The 20,444-nt window shown below is 41.2% G+C and overlaps 1 protein-coding gene and 1 long non-coding RNA gene across 2 annotated transcripts in view; one reads left to right on the forward strand and one right to left on the reverse strand.

Annotated features, from left to right (window-relative positions):
* LOC124861215 lies at positions 1-6,117 on the reverse strand. The gene is made up of 3 exons (XR_007036563.1): positions 6,006-6,117; positions 5,083-5,209; positions 1-41 (listed from the first exon to the last, which is right to left on the reverse strand). It is a non-coding gene; the product is annotated as an uncharacterized LOC124861215 (long non-coding RNA).
* dpp4 (dipeptidyl-peptidase 4) overlaps positions 5,935-20,444 on the forward strand; it is a 24,226-nt gene continuing 9,716 nt past the window's right edge. Inside the window, exons 1-15 of the mRNA XM_047354744.1 lie at positions 5,935-6,138; positions 6,226-6,313; positions 7,223-7,315; positions 8,538-8,632; positions 8,787-8,861; positions 8,945-8,997; positions 9,595-9,667; positions 11,173-11,293; positions 11,683-11,837; positions 11,930-12,027; positions 12,116-12,245; positions 12,841-12,876; positions 16,683-16,781; positions 16,873-16,943; positions 20,329-20,382. Of these exons, the coding sequence (XP_047210700.1) occupies positions 6,136-6,138; positions 6,226-6,313; positions 7,223-7,315; positions 8,538-8,632; positions 8,787-8,861; positions 8,945-8,997; positions 9,595-9,667; positions 11,173-11,293; positions 11,683-11,837; positions 11,930-12,027; positions 12,116-12,245; positions 12,841-12,876; positions 16,683-16,781; positions 16,873-16,943; positions 20,329-20,382 (1,244 nt within the window). The 5' untranslated portion in view covers positions 5,935-6,135. The remainder of the gene's footprint in view (positions 6,139-6,225; positions 6,314-7,222; positions 7,316-8,537; positions 8,633-8,786; positions 8,862-8,944; positions 8,998-9,594; positions 9,668-11,172; positions 11,294-11,682; positions 11,838-11,929; positions 12,028-12,115; positions 12,246-12,840; positions 12,877-16,682; positions 16,782-16,872; positions 16,944-20,328; positions 20,383-20,444) is intronic.

Genomic DNA, 20,444 nt, shown 5'->3' on the forward strand with positions numbered 1-20,444 from the left:
CTTCGCTCGACGTCAGGCTTCCCCCACGGATCCCAGAGTCACTGTTAAAGCAAAGAGAAATAAGGTTATTGAATTAATCCGGCTTCGAAGGACCAATAAATGTTAGGTATTATTTAGTCAACTCAGAGGTAAGAACGATACAGTCAGAGTTACTTGTGACAAGGGTAGCCCACTTTGCAGTGAAACTACAAAGTTTTGACACCCTATCTCTTTATTTATATACACAATTCAACAGACAGTTCAGACAGGGTGTATGCGTGTGAGACGGAAAGGAGGCTGGTTCACACAGAGATAACAATGATCTCACACACACAGGGAGGAAGGCATAGTGCAGGTGCCTTGCAACCCAAAGTTTTTACATGAGTGATAACAAGTTTTTGCACCCATCCAACAGTACTCCTTCCACCGGCCGATAATGTCCTCAGTCGAGGTCAGCAGCTCCCCACCCCCACTGTAAACGGTGTTGGCGAAGCACTGCTTCCCCCTCCTGAGGCGCCGGACGGTTTGCCAGAATCGCTTCGGGGCCAACCGGTAGTCCTTCTCCATGGCCTCATCGAACTCCTCCCAGGTCCGAGTTTTTGCCTCTGCCACCGCCTGGGCTGTGGCACGCTTGGCCCCACGGTACCCGTCAGCCGCCTCAGGAGTCCCACAAGCCAACCACAGCCGATAGGACTCCTTCTTCAGCTTGACAGCGTCCCTTACTGCCGGTGTCCACCACCGGGTTTGGGGATTGCCGCCGCGACAGGCACCGCAGACCTCACGGCCGCAGCTACGGGCAGCAGCATCGACAATAGATGCAGAGAACATGGTCCACTCAGACTCTATGTCTCCAACATCCCTCGGAATTTGGTCGAAGCTCTCCCGGAGGTGAAAGTTGAATACATCCCTGGCCAAGGGGTCCGCCAGGCGTTCCCAGCAGCCCCTCACTATGCGCTTGGGCCTGCCAAGTCTGTCCGGCTTTCTCCTCCTCCAGCAGATCCAACTCACCACCAGGTGGTGATCAGTGCTCAGCCCCTCTCCTCACCCGAGTGTCCAAAACATGCGGCCGAAGGTCTGATGATACGACAACAAAATTGATCATTGACCTCCTGCCTAGGGTATCCTGGTGCCAAGTGCACTGATGGACACCCTTATGTTTGAACATGGTGTTCATTATGGACAATCCGTGACTAGCACAGAAGTCCAATAACAAAACACCACTTGGATTCAGATTGGGGAGGCCATTCCTCCCAATCACGCCTCTCCAGGTGTCACTGTCATTTCCCACGTGGGCGTTGAAGTCCCCCAGCAGAATAATGGAGTCCCCGGGAGGGGCACTATCCAGCACCCCCGACAGGGACGCCAAGAAGGCCGGATATTCCGCACTACCGCTCGGCCCGTAGGCCGAAATGATAGTCAGAGACCTCTCCCCAACCCGAAGGCGCAGGGATGCAACCCTCTCATCCACTGGGGTAAACCCCAACACGAGACGGCTGAGCTGGGGGGCAACAAGCAAACCCACACCAGCCCGCCGCCTCTCCCCGTGGGCCACTCCAGAGTAGAAGAGAGTCCAGCCCCTCTCAAGGAGATGGGTTCCAGAGTCCACGCTGTGCGCAATTTGAGAGCAGTATTTCATTCTGCTTGTACTCAAACTTAGTAATGCTTTTTTCTTTCTACTGACTGTGCCTGTGTTGCTACAATTGATGACTGAGAACATATTGCATTTGGCTCAGCAATTGGTCCAGAATTTGATGCCTCAGCAGAGTCTGTAACAATGGTAGAAAGTGTAACATTATAGATATTTTATTGTGAAGCACTCAAATTATGGAAAATTAAGAATAAGCATTTATAAAATGTATGATTCAGATATCATAAATAGCAATCCCAATAAGTAAAAAGAAAGTGTTTAATTTAACCCAACAAGGACCAAACCCTTAAAGTGTAAGGTTAACTTTGTCAACATTTTACCGAAAATCTTGTTATAACAGTGATATTGTAAATCATTAACCTCATCTTTGATATACTAGATGAATTAGCAAATTTACAATGCAATTCTTAATTATGTCTCCCACTGAAAAGATTTGATTGTCATGTTTTATTTTAATGTTGTTTATGTTGAAAAAGATGTACATATAAAACTACTGAATGTTTAAAATCACTTACTTCATAATAGTTTGAATTATCGATTGTCATTGTACTTTGCTGAGTTGAGCTATCCAGTGAAGTAGATTGACCTATTTCACGAAGTTGCGACACGCACAGGATGCATAGAAGCACTTTACTTCCAGATTTTGCCCCGTATGACCCGTGTCAGGGAAGTAGCAACACAGGTACGCTCAGTAGAAGGAAACAAGCACACCCCAACTAAGCCTGTGACCTAGCAGTTGCACGCTGTCATTTTATTGGCTGATATGGTTGCTAGGAGATGATTGTGCTTTTGATTTTTGGCATTAAATTTCCCCCATACCTATCTCTTGCCTACCCTTGGAGACAGTCATCGGCCTCTCATCAGTCTGAAACAGAGTAAAGGTATAGAAGATTGATGAAGCCTTAAAGAAACAAAGAGTCCTTTGATTAGCAAGAGTTATCAAAGTATCTTAAGATTTACCTTAAGAAATGCTTAACACTTTGTAGGTGTGATGTGCTAAAAAATAGGTCAACACACCACATTTGACATATTAGATTCCACATATCTATAAAGCATCCTCTACTCCTCTCCTTTGGGATACCATATGGGTCAAGTTTTGGGCATGTCGTTTATTTTTCTCTGTAAATCACGGCACTTAAAAAAATGACAAGAAAGTTAAATATTTATTTTCCTCTTTATGCCAATGACAACCAATGGTGCCACCCTCTGAAAGGTGCAGACTGCATGCCTCAACATTTGAGATTTGTATTTGTAAAAAAAACTTGACATCTTAGAATGTGTCCTTTCCCTTCCAATTAATAGTTATGGATTACTTTGTGTTGGTCTCTCACATAAAACCCAATATAATTGAATGAAGTTTGTAGCTTAATCTTTAGACTGAAATATGAGTGGAGTGCTTGATGTGTCTTTGTGCAGAGGAGGAAATAGTGTTTCAAAGTGCACCATGCAGATGTGCTGTAAGGATGTAAACAAAAGCTTTACTGGCTCATTACAAACACCAGTTTCCCCCTTAATAACTCCCAAACCTAAACAAAATTGAGCTCCTAGCCAAGAATGTCATTTCAGCCCTGACCCTTGCACTACATTTGCTGAAGTGACAGCACCGCTTCCCTGTTTATCCTTGAGAATAAACACTCAACATCGTAATGATTTCATCCATAACTCTGCTATTTTTGCGTGGAGTAAAGAGCAAGTTACTTTATTGAACTCTAGAGAAATCTAAAACAGAAAAATGCATATTTGAAAAGTGGAAGGATGCATGGTTTCAAAAAGCTTCTATGAAAGAAATCTGAAGAGTGTAGTGTGAATTGTGTTCAGCCCCACTTACACTGACATCACGAAATAAAATCCAGTAAAACCAACTACCTCCAACACTGCATAGAACTGTGGCTTCATTTAAATTTTAAGAGAAAGACCCCCTTCACACCTAATATTGCCCATCAAAAAACAATTATTTGCAGTGTTTTTAGCAATAACTACTAAAAAAATAGATTAATAAGTGATGTAATGAGTCGGAACAGTAATGTTTATTTTAAACATTAGTATAATTTCATATATGATTAGTAACATATCCTAATAGCGGACCCTTGCACCCTTGTTTGGATATGACTATAAAATCACTTTCCTTCGTCATCTTCTTGTTGTTTTTGTTTGAGCTCAGTGACATCAGCACTCTAATTGTCCAATAAGACCAAACGCATTCAAAGTGACAACTATAAACGGTTCCAGTCAGCTTAAGTATCTGGTAAATGGATTTATCTGTAAAGGGCCACTCCTCAAACAAAGCTACACTGCATTAGAGAAGATATCCACTGTCTGTTTGTGTGCTGAGGATGTCCGGTGTGAGGGGGATGAGTGCGGAATAATACGATGTCTGATGGTCATAAAGACACAGCTCTGTATTTGTTAAGCTTTTAACAGGCTGTTAACATTTACAGTCAGCGTTTACACTATGTACAAAAAGACTAACTTCCACAATCTGAAATCAGAGGAAAAATAGACTTTAGGTCTCCTTGTTTTATACATATTCAATGCTGTCATATCATTTTATCAAAAGACAAAATTTTAATTTCATGTGAATTATATTTTAAAGTTCACTCTGGTATTACCATTCTACAGTCCTTGTTGAAGAATTGAGGGCCATTAATGATCCTGTAAATATTGAGTATTAATTAGATGGGATTTATGGTAGTTGGTTTATTGGCTGCTGACCCAGCTTTGTAATACTGTACTTTTACAATGCAGTTCAACAGAACAGAGTTATCTGTGACATTAGACAGATCTGTTTGTAAATACAGAATATCTTTGTTTTCATCATGACAAAAAGTACTGAACATCTACAATTCTAAACAAGTACAGTCCCCACTGTTCTGATCTGAATTATTATTCAATCTCATTCTAGTCTAATCACATTCAATCAGACCTTAAGGTCCGTGGCAATAAGCAATGTAGTGTTAAAAAACATAGGTAGTTAAATTTTCCAGTCAACACAAATTTATGACACAATACTCACTGTTAAACATACCTGGCAGAGGTCATAATATTGTGGCTATATATATACAAAAATATATCTATATATGTATATATATAGATATATATAATAAATTTGCTACCCAACCAACACATGGGGCTCTATCTAACCAGAATGGAAGGAAATTTGTGTTAATTACACAACCAACTGAGAGGGCTGTGTTAACTCTGGAGGAGCTGCAGAATTCCACAGCGCAGGTGGGTAATGCATTGGCAGGATAACTTTTGGCCATAAACTCTACAAATCTAGTGTTTATGGAAGATTGGTAAGAAAAAAGTCTTTGTTTAGGAAATCCTTTTAAAATTTCCCACAAGTCATTAAGGGGCCACAATGATCATTGTGAAGAACGGGCTCTGGTCAGGAGATATCAAAATGTAGCTTTTAGGTTTACGTGCAAAACACCGGTTGCTGAGTAAAAACTTACATTGTGTAATGCTAAGCCAAACACACTATCCCAATGGTGAAACATGGTGGTGGCAGCTTCATGGTGTGGGGATGTTTTTTTTGTTCAGCAGATCAAAGAAGATGAGACCATCCAGGAAAAACACCTGCTAAGAGAATGGAAAATTAAATCAGCATTGCAATGCAACTTTTCCTCCAGATTTTGGGATCTTGATTTGAAATCTGTAATAAAGACTTTGAAAAACTGTTACATCCTTTTACTCTTGAGACCTGGTAAACTGCTTTTGAAGTCTCCGGATTGACTTAACACAAGCAATTAAACAATTATGGCCTTTGTACAGAGTAAATTTGCCTGTCGTGATTCTTGAAATAATAACTCCAGTGGTCACCTTGTAAATCTTCCCCAAAACTGAACTTTGCTCCACAATTCCTTTAAGGCATCATCTCTGTTGCTTGTGCCCCTTTTCTACTCCACTTTTCCTTCCACTCAATTTCCCATTAATAAGCTTGGTTACAGCACTATGTGAAGTCATCTTTAGCAATGACGTTTTGTGGCTTAAACTCCTTGTGTAGGGTGTAAATGACTGTTAAACAACTGTCAAGTCAGCAGTCTTCCCCATTATTTTGGAGGCCACAACAAATTACATTTATGAGTAGCACTAATTAATACAGCCCATTCATTGGAACTTAGGAGTTATTTTCTTAAACTTCTTAAAATGTACTTATTAAAATTAATAAAATTAAACTCTGACCTGCAGACAAGTTGAGGGAGTTTTTGTACAGTGTAAATTCAGCATAATATAATCAGTTATTCTACGAGAAGCAAACGCTTGATCAGCATGATGTTTTCACATAGTGTGTTGTGACGGCTGCACGGTAGACAGTTTTGGGGAAGACACTTCCTCAAACACTGAAGAACTTTACTCCGCAGATTTACAGTCTCACCTTTGAAACTTCAGCTGAGATAATATTTAACTCCAACGCATGACTTTCGCGTCACTTTACAGTTCTCCGTGTCTGTAGCCTTGTGGAAAACGATGCAGTTGTGATTCGGACGGGTAACAAAACAGAAACAATGGTCAGTATTTGTTCCCACTTGCATATTTTCTGTGTTATGACTCTTGAAAAGCCTGTTTTTGATTTCTCCTCTTTCATTCCTGGGCAGGTTTCCATCGCAAAAGTGCTGCTCGCTGTCTTAGGGGTTGCAGTGGTCGTCGTTTTGATAGCGGTGCCCACGGTTATATTTTTGAAGGGTGAGTGCTGTGAAAAGTCCTGTAACGGCACGCGCCGCTGGCAGAAACGCGCGCGTCATTACGCATGATTTGTTAAATGTCACAGCTTCAAAGGGGAACATTCGGCTCAAAAATATGTTGTTTTCACGAAAAGAGGAAGTATGAGCTCTCTGTTGTTTAATAACAGTTTATAATCGAACAAGCAGTCATTCTTTAAAGGTTTTATACTCGGTTTTTTTTTCACTACAAAACAAGTAAACAAGAACATACACTATATTGCTAAAAGTATTGGGTCACACCACTAAATCAATAAATTCTGGTGTTCCAATCACTTCCAAGGCTGCAGGTGTAAAGTTTGGTGAGAGAAACTTGATCAGCCTCCTGACCTCAACCTTCTTGAACACCTTTGGGATGAATTAGAGCAGAGACTGCAATTCTTGTTCTGTCATCAACTATGCACTCCTAAACATTGTGGAAGATGTTTAATGAATAGCTGAAGTTGCTATTGCTAGCAACGGTGGGTCCATCAACAATTGGACCATATAGATAAAAGATAAGATGTCATCAAAGTGCACGTACCTGTAAACGTAGACAGACAAATACTTTTGGCAGTATAGTGTATATAAATTAACACAATTCTAATCTTTTTTAAACCTGTTATCAATTTTGACCCATATCGTTAAATTGAGGCTTGGTCAGAGCAAACCTCTCATTGAAGAAACATTGAAATGACGACATTAATCAATGCAAAAATGTCTAAATGTGGTTGAAAAAGTGTTTAGGGCTAATGAAGTCTAGCTTTCAAAGTTTTTCTTTAGGACACAATTTGAATGGGAGTTATGGGCTAAATGTATATTCCTAGGCTTAATACAGACAGGGACAGGCCAAGAAGTCCCAATGAGAGCTAACTGGGCTAAAACTGTGTTACAGAGGAGGAGGGGTCCAACATGAGAACTTTCACCCTGTTCGATGTCTTCAACTATACACTGAAACCAGCATCCTACAACATGAAATGGATTTCAGGTGGGAACAATTGTTAAAATAAGAAAAGTAAATGGAACATGGTGAGACTGATAACCCCTAGGCATGTACTAGCTTGTAAAACCATAAATGTGTCAATGAAGACCTTTATTATCCAGTATTTTTATTGGTTATGCTTCTTGGTAACTGTTTCACTAGACCACACCTTTCATGCAGTCTATGATGTTACAGCCCGTATCTTTGTTACAGTGCTTTGAAAAAACATAAGCATCTGTTGAACTTTTTCATATTTTGTCACGTTTCAACCATAAATCTTAATATACTGCATAAGGATTTTATGTGATCTACCAGCACATAGCAGTGCATGACTATGAGGCTAAAGCACAATGAAACATGGTTTTCATATTTTTAAATAATGTATGTAAATTATGTATAAGACACAGCAAACATGTGAAACAAGGTGCTCTAGTCAGTGAGACAAAACAAAGTTGTTGAGCCAACATGCAAAACAAAGTGTGAAAACTAACCCTGCACATCACACTGAACACAATAAATCTCACAGTGAAACATGGGAGAGGCAGTATCGTGCTTTGGGGATATTTTCCTTCAGCAGAGACAGGGAAGCTGGATAGAGTTGATGGAAAGATGGATGAAGCTAATTTCAGGATGGAGGGATCTTAATCCAGGGCAAAAAGACAATTATTAGTTGTGGATCAAGATAAATAAAGGGTGGTCCTGGTGAATCCTGGTTCACCTTCCAGCACCTTGACAATCCTGGACATGCAACCAGAGCTATGGTTTAGATCAAATTATATTCATTTGCTAAAATGGCCCAATGAACATCCAGAACTAAATCCAATTGGGAATCTGTGGCATGACATGAAAATTTATGTTCACATCCATTCTGACTGATCTCAAACTATTTCACTCCCAATCTTTATACATGAAAACCTAGTATAACTGCAGCTGCAACAAATGTTTGTTCTACCATGTTATGACTCAAAAGGGCTGAACAAAGAAGAACCACGTTTCACATTTTCATTTGTTCAAATAGTGAAAAAGTTTAAGGAGTTTGAATACATATGTGAGGGAGTGTATTTAGTGCTTGCTAAGAAAATATGACATGCACCATTAGGTCATTGTGAGTCATATATTGCTAAAGTTGTTTTGCTGCTCTTTTAATGGTGCACTATTACCCAGGTTTCATTGACTCTCCTTTCTTTCAGACTGAATGTGCACTGATTTCTCTTATCTTCTACAACAGACTATGAGTACCTGCATAAAGAAACCGACGGCTCTATCTTCCTCTACAATGTGAACACAAACATGTTTGAAGAATTTCTGAACAGAGACAAGTTTGTGAGTCATGCTTCTGAAACTGCAAAATGTTTTACATAATTATTCAGCATTCAACCCAAAATTCAAGATGTCACAATAAAAGTAGTCGATCTAAACAAATGCAGTGTTATTTATAAGGTCATGAATAGATAAATAATATTTCTTTGAACAACAGATAGCACGGGACGCTTACGACTACCAGCTGTCTGCTGACAGAAGATATGTTGCTTTCATGAGCAACTACAACAAGGTACATTAAACTTTTAATCAACCATTTAGTGTCAAACCTGATGCATTTGTGGCTTGTGACCCTTTCTTCATTTGTCCCGTTAGGTGTGGAGACATTCGTTCACAGCTTCCTATTCATTGTATGACCGGCAGTCAGAGTAAGTCATTTTCATTTCATTGTTCATTTAAAAACAGTCAGTCAGTCAGTCATTTTCTACCGCTTATTCCATAGTGGGTCGCGGGGGAGCTGGTGCCTATCTCCAGCAGTCTATGGGCGAGAGGCAGGGTACACCCTGGACAGGTCGCCAGTCCATCGCAGGGCAACACACAAACAACCATGCACACACTCATTCATACACCTAAGGGCAATTTAGAGTGACCAATTAACCTAACAGGCATGTCTTTGGACTGTGGGAGGAAGCCGGAGTACCCGGTGAGAACCCACGTATGCACGGGGAGAACATGCAAACTCCATGCAGAAAGACCCCCGGTCAGGAATCGAACCTAGGACCTTCTTGCTGCAAGGCAACAGTGCTACCAACTGCGCCACCGTGCAGCCCACATTTTTTTTTTTTTTCTTTTTTTTTTTTTTTCATTTAAAAACATTAACTAGTTAATAGCAACAGTGTGCTGCGAAATATCTGTGATTGCAATAAAACGCAAAATATTTCTAAAATATTCTCTACTGCACACTTTTTAGCATTCTTTTTAAATTTAAAAATCAAAAATCACTTATTCACAACAATCTCTTTCAGCAAAGATATCACGCCCTCTGACATTCCGGATGTGGTCCAGTACTTTGCATGGGCCCCTATGGGGAACAAACTGGTAAGCCTGCAGAAGACAAGTCAAAGTCAAAATGAAAAGCTGTGTTTGAAAATTAAGTGCACCCTAAGATTGAGTAGTAGTTAAGTTCTGGACTTTAACTGGGCCATTGCACACCTTTGTGTCTTCTTCACAAGTGATTGTGGGATGGAGCAGGAGATGGATAAACATATTGAGTCTGTAGTAATCAGGGCATTTATCTCGTCTGTGATGGTGAAAAAAGGGCTTACATAAAAAGTGAAGCTCTAAATAACCGGAGGATCAATATAGGGATCCTCACCTATGGTCAAGAGCTATGAATTGTTATAGAAAGAACAAGATCTTGAATAAAAGTGGTTGAAATGTCCTTTACCCATCTGGAGTTTGTTCTCACCCTTAGAGAGAGGGGGAGGAGCTTTGTTATCTGGACTAGAGCCACTGCTCCTCTGCATCAAAAGGAGTAATGTTCAACACACATCGGCGTCAGATACGCATCAGATAATATGTCCCCATTATTTTCAAGTCCCACACCAACATCATCAGGATGCAGGCTGACACTACTATCCGCGGCCGCAGCAATGTCTTTCAAAACCTGATATATTGAGAAGCTTCAACGCTTCTGATAAAAGTATCCAAGACTGGAGTCCAGTAATCAGTTCCGTCTCAGCACACAGCATGCTGTGTTTAATGTGTATGAAAAGTAGCAGAAGATTCACATTAACTGACTACAGGCACCTCAGCACTTCCAGGGTCATCTGATCAGGATGCCTCTTGGATGTCTCCCTTTAGAGGTTTTTTAGGGATGTCTCACTGGGAGGAGACTCCAAGGCAGACCTAAAATGGTCTGGAAACATATATCACTTCTGGCTTTGGAGTGCTTTGGGATCCCCCAAAACTGAACTCGAGTTTGTTTGGTTTTCCACCCTGTTCCAGTTCCCCCTGTGATCTGATCTCAGAAAAGTGGAAGAAAGTCCCGACTAAATGTAGAATGATGGACTTCAAACTGCTTTGCCTTGTAATTGTTTCCAGTTGGAGGGACAACAATGGTTGTTTCTCTAAGGTAAAACTGATGTCTTTTCCCCCTGGCTTTGTGGTAAACCATCTGCCAAAACCCCTGGTTTTATAGAGGTGGTCATGATAATCAGTTGAACATGTGCCATTGATTAACAGCACCTGGCTGCTACTTTCCATCTGGAGTCATAAGCAAATAGCAAGGATGTACTTAGTTTTTAACACAGTATCTTTCTCCATTTTGGCCATTATTTTTTCTTCATAAATAGGGACTAGATCTAAATATTTTTAGAACCTGATAAAGACTAGATCATCTTTTTTATGCCCTTTACATAAATAGTGGAATTGAACAGTATGTGTATTTCTGTTAAGTATCACTGTCTAACTTTATCTGCGTTGAAGTAAATTACCAGTAACTACCCCTCCTAAATACTTTGTTTATAACATTTCAGCTGAAATCAGGTTTTCTTTTTCATGCCCATTTCCTTAATTTATGATATTTTTTTATTTATTTCCAGGCCTATGTTTGGGACAACAATGTCTATTTGAAGATCAGCCCTGAATCACCAAGAGAGCAAATCACTTTTAACGGAGAGCCAAATAAGATATTAAACGGGATCCCAGATTGGGTCTATGAGGGTAACAAATCTGTTAAGAATCACATTCACATTCAGATTTTCCATGAGGAACCTCCCCAGTTATGACTACACTTGCAGATTTTCCAGGCCTGCTGTCAAAACAGTTACTGTTGCTAACTTTCTGATATACTTTATTTATTTTTCTCAAGAATGTGGTCAGGCATTTACTTCTGGCATTATGTTATAAGCCTGATTTCTTCCAGATGGGGATTTAATGGTAAAATAAAATTCCTCTTCTTAGAATATGTGACATAACCTGGCACAACAATGAATTTATTGTGAGATTTGAATCTCTAACAACTGCAAACAATACATGTAGAGAAATATGTTATTGTTACTTAGCTTTGATTTGGATTTTTTCAAAGTTTCTTTATATTTTTCCAATTCCAGAGGAGATGTTCTCATCTAATCGGGGTGTCTGGTGGTCACCTGGAGGGACGTATTTGGCATATGCTGAATTCAATGACACTTTAGTGCACAATATTGAGTATTCTTGGTTTGGCGAGGACCAGTACCCCAGCACTATTTCCATTCCATATCCTAAGGTGGGACTCCCAGGAATGATTGTTCTAACAGTTATGGCTTCTGACATATTTTAGATTTTCTGGTACATCTTTCAGTTTTTGTTTTGTTGCAGGCAGGTACTCCCAACCCTGTTGTGAAACTGTTTGTTGTGGACACTGACAACACAACAATAGTCACAGAAGTTGTTGTTCCAGCCTCATTCAGCAAACTGTAATACATAAGTTTCTATTGTATCATTCCCTATAGGAATTTGAGAAAAACTGAGAATTTGATTCGGGTTTTTTTTTTCCATTCACAGTGAGCACTACCTGGCCTCTGTTACCTGGGTGACTGATAACCGTATAGCTGTTCAGTGGCTAAAGAGACAACAGAACCACCTCATTCTTCAGATTTATGACATCAGTGGATCGAGCAGGAATCCCGTTGAGGTAAATCCAAACATTACTGAAATGTACAATGCTTTGCAAAGGTATTCACCTGAACATTTTACATTTTTACTATCCTCGCTGTATTTTATTGGGGTTTTAAGTGATGAGGCTCTTTGTACCTAATTTTATCTTAGTATGTAGATACACCTGATCTGTGTGAAGGCCTCGGAGAGCATTAGTGACACGTATCACCACAGCCTGGTGTTGTCATAACCATGTTTAACCATGGAGATGCTATATTCAGGGCTATGAACAGTTTTTTTAATCTGGGTCTCATCTGAACAAAGCACCTTCATGTTTGCTGTTTCCTCCATAAGGCCTTGGGTAACCTGATAGGAAGAGTGCCATGTTCAAGAAAATATGCTTACTCTGTAATAAACAATGATGTTACATGATGATATGTTTAAGGCAACGGGTTTTAGTAGAGCCCTACTTTCAAAATGCCACACATTAACAAGAAAGGTTTTTCTAAATTATTCTCTGTTTTGTGGTGTCTCTTTGTGCTCTCTGCTTAGAGGAGCAGAGATAAAAGTTCACTTATATTTTGTGAAATGTGACTTATTGCACCCAAAAACCCACAGTTATCTTATTACAGCATCTGGAGCTGACAAGTACAGGCTGGATTGGACGGGTATGTTAACTCCCTTTGGTAAAACGTTATTTTTTTCTCTAATCTACAAATTCCATGATAAGACCCAGACCATCATTTGCATGTACTGTAGATAATTTAAAACATATGCAATTCTTCTGTGTTATAATGATCAATTGTACAAGCAGACTGTTGGGCTGAGTTACATACAGTGCTGTGAAAAAGTGTTTGCCACTTTCCTGATTTCCTATTTTTTTGCATGTTTGTCATACTTACGTGTTTCAGATCATCAAACAAAAGTAATTATTAGTCAAAGACAACACAAGTAAACAAAAAATTTGGTTTTTAAATGAAGGTTTTCATTATTAAGGGGGAAAAAATCCAAACCTACATGGCCCTGTGTGAAAAAGTGACTAATTAATAATAAAGCCTTCGTTTAAAAAAACTGCAATTTCTGTTTACTATCACGACCAGAGACAGAGAACCCAAATTCAGCCAAACGTTCCAAACAAACTTGGTCTTAGACGAAGTGAGAGCATTGAGAGGGGCTGCTACAAGGCTATAATTTCTGATGAAACGTCTGTAAAAATTAGCAAACCCCAGAAACCTTTGAAGTTGTTTGCGATCGGTAGGAGAAGGCCATTCCAAGACCGCCTTGACTTTGGAGGGGTCCACTATGACTTGGTCTGGACAGATGATGGATCCTAGGAATGAAGTGGTGGTGGTGTGAAACTCACTTTTCAGCTTTGACAAACAGATGATTTTGAAGAAGACGGAGGAGAACGGCCCAAACATGACTTCTGTGAGTTTCCAGATCCTGGGAATAAATTAGAATGTCGTCAAGGTAAACAAAAACAAACTGTCCAACCATGTCCCTCAGGCCATCATTCTTCAATGCTTGAAAAACTGCAAGAGCATTGGTTAAACCAAAAGGCATTACACAGTACTCATAGTGACCAGTGGGAGTGTTAAATGCCGTCTTCAATTTGTCCCCCTCCTTGATGCGGACAAGGTGGTACACGTTTCTTAAGTCTAGCTTGGAGAAAATCTTGGCGCCTTGAATCTGGTCAAAAGCAGTGTTCGTGAGTGGTAAAGGGTATCGATTCCTGATGATGTCTTTTAGTCCCCTGTAGTCAATGCATGGTCTCAAGGAACCATCCTTCTTCCCCACAAAGAAGAAGCCTGCCCCTGCAGGAGAAGAAGAGGGTCTGATTATACCAGCCTTTAGTGATTCATCGACGTACTTCCTCATGGCTTGGTCCAGACAATGAATACAATCGACCCCTGGGGGGAGATGTGCCAGGTAGGAGCTCAATGGCACAGTCATAGGGTCTGTGAGGTGGAAGTGCCGTGGCTCTGGACTTGTTGAAAACCTCCTTAAAAGCATGATATTCGGGAGGCACCTTAGACAAATTGGGGTATGTCTCAATGTAATTTTCCAGAATATTATCTGCGGTGGCAGAAGACAAACACCTGACCGAGCAGGACTTAGCCCAGCCCAAAATCTCTTTGGCTTGCCAGTCAATGTGGGGGTTGTGCTTTTGTAACCAGGAGGCCCCTAAAACAATTGGTAGTTTAGGCGAATTGATGATCCTGAAAGTCACTTCATCCAAATGGTTGCCCCCCAGTGTGAGTTTGATTACCTCTGTTTTGTAGTGTGAACTGTTGATACTATGACCATCCAAAGCCAGGACATTACGGGTGTCAGACGTGGGAAGGAGCTTGATGTCATGGTCCCTGGCGAACAACTCATCCATAATCTCTGTGTCCGCCCCTGAGTCAATGAACACTGACACCTGATGAGAAGTGGAAGACACTTAAATGGTTGCAGGAAATGAGCATGAGGAGACAAATAGTTGGCTACGGCTCAGTAGAGTTCTCCTCACCTCTACTGAGCCTGGGCTTTTAACGGACACCTGAAGGCAACATGACCCTGTCCACCACAATAAAAACACAAGTTGTTCTTCCTACGTCGATCGCACTCCTTCGCAGAAATCTTTGAACGACCCAACTGCATGGGCTTATGGTCATAATGGTGATCAGAAGGGGGTGGAAGACCCTTGGGTTCAAGGTGGGGAACAGGACTGTGAGCTGAGGAGGGTTTAACCTCCCTATGACACCTCTCCCTCCTCCTTTCTGTGAGGCGTAAATCAATGCGGGTTGCCAGGTCCTCAAGTTGGTGAAGGGATTCAGGATAGTCCCGGGTAGCCAGTTCATCCTTGGTGTTCTCATTAAGACCTTGCATGAAAGCATCCATTTGAGCATGTTCATTCCAAAAACTGTCAGCTGCCAACAAATGAAAGTCAATGATACATGATGTGACGCTTCTCTCTCCCTGTTTTATGGAGAGTAAACCTCTGGCAGCTACACTACTGGGAAGAACTGGGTCAAAACCCCTGAAAAGCTCCTTGGAAAATGCAGCATAAGAAGCACACATGACCGAACCATTCTGCCACTCAGCAGTGCCCCATTGTTTAGCCTTTCCAGATAGCAGGGAAATGACAAACGCCACCTTAGAGCATCCAGAAGGGAACAAAGAAGGCTGAAGCTCAAAATGAATCTCACATCGAGTAAGAAAAGCACGGCACTGGTCAGGAACTCCCTTAAACAGTTCAGGAGGCGTGAGTCCAGGCTCTCTTACCACAGCGGAAAGATCAGGAACTCTGGGGGCAACAGGCTGTGAGGGCGCTGGCGTGGAGGCAGGAGTCATGGAGCACAGCATAGAAATTATTTCCCTCATGCCAGAATCTAGACGGGCAATAGAGTGATCAACATTAGTGCGCCACTGCTGTGCTGGCGATGGGTCCATCTTTTGGCCAGATTTTACTATCACGACAAGAGACGGAGAACCCAAATTCAGCCAAACACAAAGTGATAAGTAAAAAGGTTTATTCAGTAACTCAGGATCAGAAAGCAGGAGAACAGCAGTCAACTTCCAGGAACCACTGAGGACAGAGAGACTTGTTAGTGGCTGAATAAAACTCAGGATTTGCAAAGAGTTAGATAAAGCCACTAACCTTCTCAGTCTGGGAATGAGGATCCAGAGGAGGAAGTGATCCAGACAGTTAATGAGGAAGTGTCCAACAGACTAAAGTCGGATTGCCAACTGATCCAAATCCTCCGGGGAATCAGCAGAAACTGTGACAGGAACACAGAGAGCTGTGATTGTCCTCTTGACAATAATTCCAGGCGGACTAGAGAGCCAGGCAGGCTCAGGCTGAATAAACCAGTGGCTTGGCTGTGGCGTAAATCCAGGGACAGAAACAGAGTCCAATTCCAGGGCTAGAGGTGTCAGACAAGGGGCAGGCAGAGGCATGAAACCAGAGGCAGAAAACAGAGTTGAAATCCAGAAATCTAATCCGTCAGACAAGGTGCAGGCAGGCAAATTCCGTGAGGCAAGACAAGGTCAGAGAACAAGATCAGTCAGGAAGGAACGCTGGATAACTACTCACAAATGTTTTTGAAAATCTAGCACCGTCTGCCTGTCACATGGCTGTATATAACTGCAGCTCCACAGGTGTGTGGCATGACGGTGATTGCGCAGCAGCAGACAGGTGAAGCAGATGAGTTGATTGCATGAGTGAGAGCAGAGCAGGCAGACGGGCCAGAATCATAACATTTACTTGTGTTGTCTTTGACTGCTATTTAAATGTGTTTGATGGTCTGAAACATTTAAGTGTGACAAACATGCAAACAAATAAACCAAGGGGCGAACACTTTTTCACACCACTGTATTCCTTTACAAAGTTCGACCCACACATCCACACAAACACATTTAAAAGCTTTTAAATATTAATTAAAATCAGGATTTCTGTCCAGACACGTTTTTTATTATTAGTTTTCTGTAGTTCTCTCCATCAGAGCCAGTTTTTACCCCTGATGGGAACAGTTACTACCTGATCATTAGCGACAACACAAAGTACAAGCACATCCATCATGTGGTTGGGGTGAGTAGAACGATCCTACAGAAGTGTGATAAGTCAAAACAAAAAACAACATATTTGAGTAACATACATTCTGCTCTGGCCCGTCATGCAGGGAGTGGCTACACCCATCACATCTGGGCACTGGGAGGTTATTGAAATTCTGAGAGTCACTCAAGATAGTGTGTAAGTTTCCCTGCTGCTTTAATTGGAAACAACATATACAGGTCCTTCTCAAAAAATTAGCATATTGTGATAAAGTTCATTATTTTCCATAATGTCATGATGAAAATTTAACATTCATATATTTTAGATTCATTGCACACTAACTGAACTATTTCAGGTCTTTTATTGTCTTAATACAGATGATTTTGGCATACAGCTCATGAAAACCCAAAATTCCTATCTCACAAAATTAGCATATCATTAAAAGGGTCTCTAAACGAGCTATGAACCTAATCATCTGAATCAACGAGTTAACTCTAAACACCTGCAAAAGATTCCTGAGGCCTTTAAAACTCCCAGCCTGGTTCATCCCTCAAAACTCCAATCATGGGTAAGACTGCCGACCTGACTGCTGTCCAGAAGGCCACTATTGACACCCTCAAGCAAGAGGGTAAGACACAGAAAGACATTTCTGAACGAATAGGCTGTTCCCAGAGTGCTGTATCAAGGCACCTCAGTGGGAAGTCTGTGGGAAGGAAAAAGTGTGGCAGAAAACGCTGCACAACAAGAAGAGGTGACCGGACCCTGAGGAAGATTGTGGAGAAGGGCCGATTCCAGACCTTGGGGGACCTGCGGAAGCAGTGGACTGAGTCTGGAGAAGAAACATCCAGAACCACCGTGCACAGCCGTGTGCAGGAAATGGGCTACAGGTGCCGCATTCCCCAGGTCAAGCCACTTTTGAACCAGAAACAGCGGCAGAAGCGCCTGACCTGGGCTACAGAGAAGCAGCACTGGACTGTTGCTCAGTGGTCCAAAGTACTTTTTTTGGATGAAAGCAAATTCTGCATGTCATTCGGAAATCAAGGTGCCAGAGTCTGGAGGAAGACTGGGGAGAAGGAAATGCCAAAATGCCAGAAGTCCAGTGTCAAGTACCCACAGTCAGTGATGGTCTGGGGTGCCGTGTCAGCTGCTGGTGTTGGTCCACTGTGTTTTATCAAGGGCAGGGTCAATGCAGCTAGCTATCAGGAGATTTTGGAGCACTTCATGCTTCCATCTGCTGAAAAGCTTTATGGAGATAAAGATTTCATTTTTCAGCACGACCTGGCACCTGCTCACAGTGCCAAAACCACTGGTAAATGGTTTACTGACCATGGTATCACTGTGCTCAATTGGCCTGCCAACTCTCCTGACCTGAACCCCATAGAGAATCTGTGGTATATTGTGAAGAGAACGTTGAGAGACTCAAGACCCAACACTCTGGATGAGCTAAAGGCCGCTTTCGAAGCATCCTGGGCCTCCATAAGACCTCAGCAGTGCCACAGGCTGATTGCCTCCATGCCACGCCGCATTGAAGCAGTCATTTCTGCCAAAGGATTCCTGACCAAGTATTGAGTGCATAACTGTACATGATTATTTGAAGGTTGACGTTTTTTGTATTAAAAACACTTTTCTTTTATTGGTCGGATGAAATATGCTAATTTTGTGAGATAGGAATTTTGGGTTTTCATGAGCTGTATGCCAAAATCATCTGTATTAAGACAATAAAAGACCTGAAATATTTCAGTTAGTGTGCAATGAATCTAAAATATATGAATGTTAAATTTTCATCATTACATTATAGAAAATAATGAACTTTATAACAATATGCTAATTTTTTGAGAAGGACCTGTATGTATATTTTACCATTTTGTAGGATGTTTCTGGATATCCTTTAATAGTGTCCGTGTCCCTCAGAATATAACTTTAAAATGTTTTTTTTTTCTTGAAAATAGGTCTCCTGACATTTAAATTGAATATGTAGGACTCCGCATATGTGTCACATCTAGCCAGATCTCCACCATCACCAGTTTGCAGTGTTAGATCTAGGCTTGCACTCATTAAGGTAATTCTTGCAGCATTAGCTAACCATCTGGTCCAATTTTCTGGACTAAGTTCTGGTTCCTAGTGCCCAGTCTCTCAGTGCTGCTTGTAATTACATAAGTACCTGCACAAACATTTTTTGCCCAATAAACCGTCATATTTAGGTGGCCTTATCCTGAAAATTTCTAGGTATCCATGACTATAGTCTGTTTCCCTTCAAATTTTACATTTGAGAATTTTGCCTGGAACGACATCTCTCTCTCTTTCATTTAAGTGGCATAAATAGGATTCAACACATTTGTTGAATTAGACCACAATTCTGTACTGATAATGCTGGTAATTCTGGCAGTAAAAATCTAGCCATCTGGTGCTGTTTGCTGGACATGTTCTGGCTCTTAGTGACCAGTCACTGAGGCCAGACCTGTATTTGCGGCCTGGATATAATGATATGTGTATGTCTGGTTATTGCAATATCACAAGTGCAAGCACCAGCAAGGCCCAAATGGCTTGCATATGTTTACTTTACCTGTGGAGAAGTCTCAAGAAGGCTGTTATAATTAGGACCCAAACTGTTTATGAAATTGTCTTGACGTTTGCCCAATCTGCCAACGCTCTTTTTCCCCACTCTCCTAAGTAATCTGAATTTCCTGGGTTTTCTATACCTGTCAGGGTCAGTACAACCTCCCCAAGTTACATTCTGAGGATCATTCTGCTTTTTGTTTTCTGCAGAAAGTATTTCTGTATAATGAGAAGGACCCCTTCCAATGGCTATAACCTAGTACCCAGTCCTTGTACCAGCATTAGTTGGTACTAGAACACTTTGCAATCAGATAACTGACTCTCAGGACACTTGGTCCCTGAGGGCCTCGCTACACAATTATAATAATATGCTAAGTTCTCTCCAATCTACAGGACTTAGTAAAATGTGGTGGGATTGCTGCAAATTTAGATAACCGTATCCAGTGCAAACACAATCAATTATGAGTTCTTGCAAAAACTGCTTGCTATGTTTGGCATCCCTGTGCTGTTCTCCTTGACCCACACGATGCTCTACACATTTGTTCTGAATGATCCAACTACAATCGATCATCATTCCGCCACGCCTTGCACTGATGCAGTTCTGTCTGAAAGCATCAGGTTGGCCAATGCTACACTAGCATGGCTCTGCCACAGCCTCACTCTGTCAAGTGAGAAGGGGAACCTCCTGCGCTCTCAGTATGCCCCAGAAGACCCTGCTAGGACACAGTGAAACCTTTCTAGCTGATATTATCACATCACAGCATGGTCTCAACCCTGTATGAAGGGGCTCTAAGCCAGGCCAGGTCCATACAGCTAGCTCCTAGTCCCTGAAAATGGCTGAGTTTAAGACAAAAGAAATGTCACTGTTTTCAACTACACCTTTATTTTTTCTCTACCTGAAATCAAATTAATTTCACCATCTATTTCCTGCTGCATTGCTTTATTATAAAAACTAATTCCCCATACGGAAATTTATACGTTGATCAATTCTTGCTTTGTCACAATTTGAATTTAATTTTCCTTTTAGGTATTATATAAGCAACGAAAAGGACAACAAGCCTGGAGGAAGGAATGTCTACCAGTAGGTTTCTGCATTTTACAGCTTTAGGAAGTATTACTGAAGGAAAATCTGAATAATATTTA

Source organism: Girardinichthys multiradiatus, chromosome 24 (genome assembly GCF_021462225.1).
Source record: "Girardinichthys multiradiatus isolate DD_20200921_A chromosome 24, DD_fGirMul_XY1, whole genome shotgun sequence".
Taxonomy (NCBI): Eukaryota; Metazoa; Chordata; class Actinopteri; order Cyprinodontiformes; family Goodeidae; genus Girardinichthys; species Girardinichthys multiradiatus.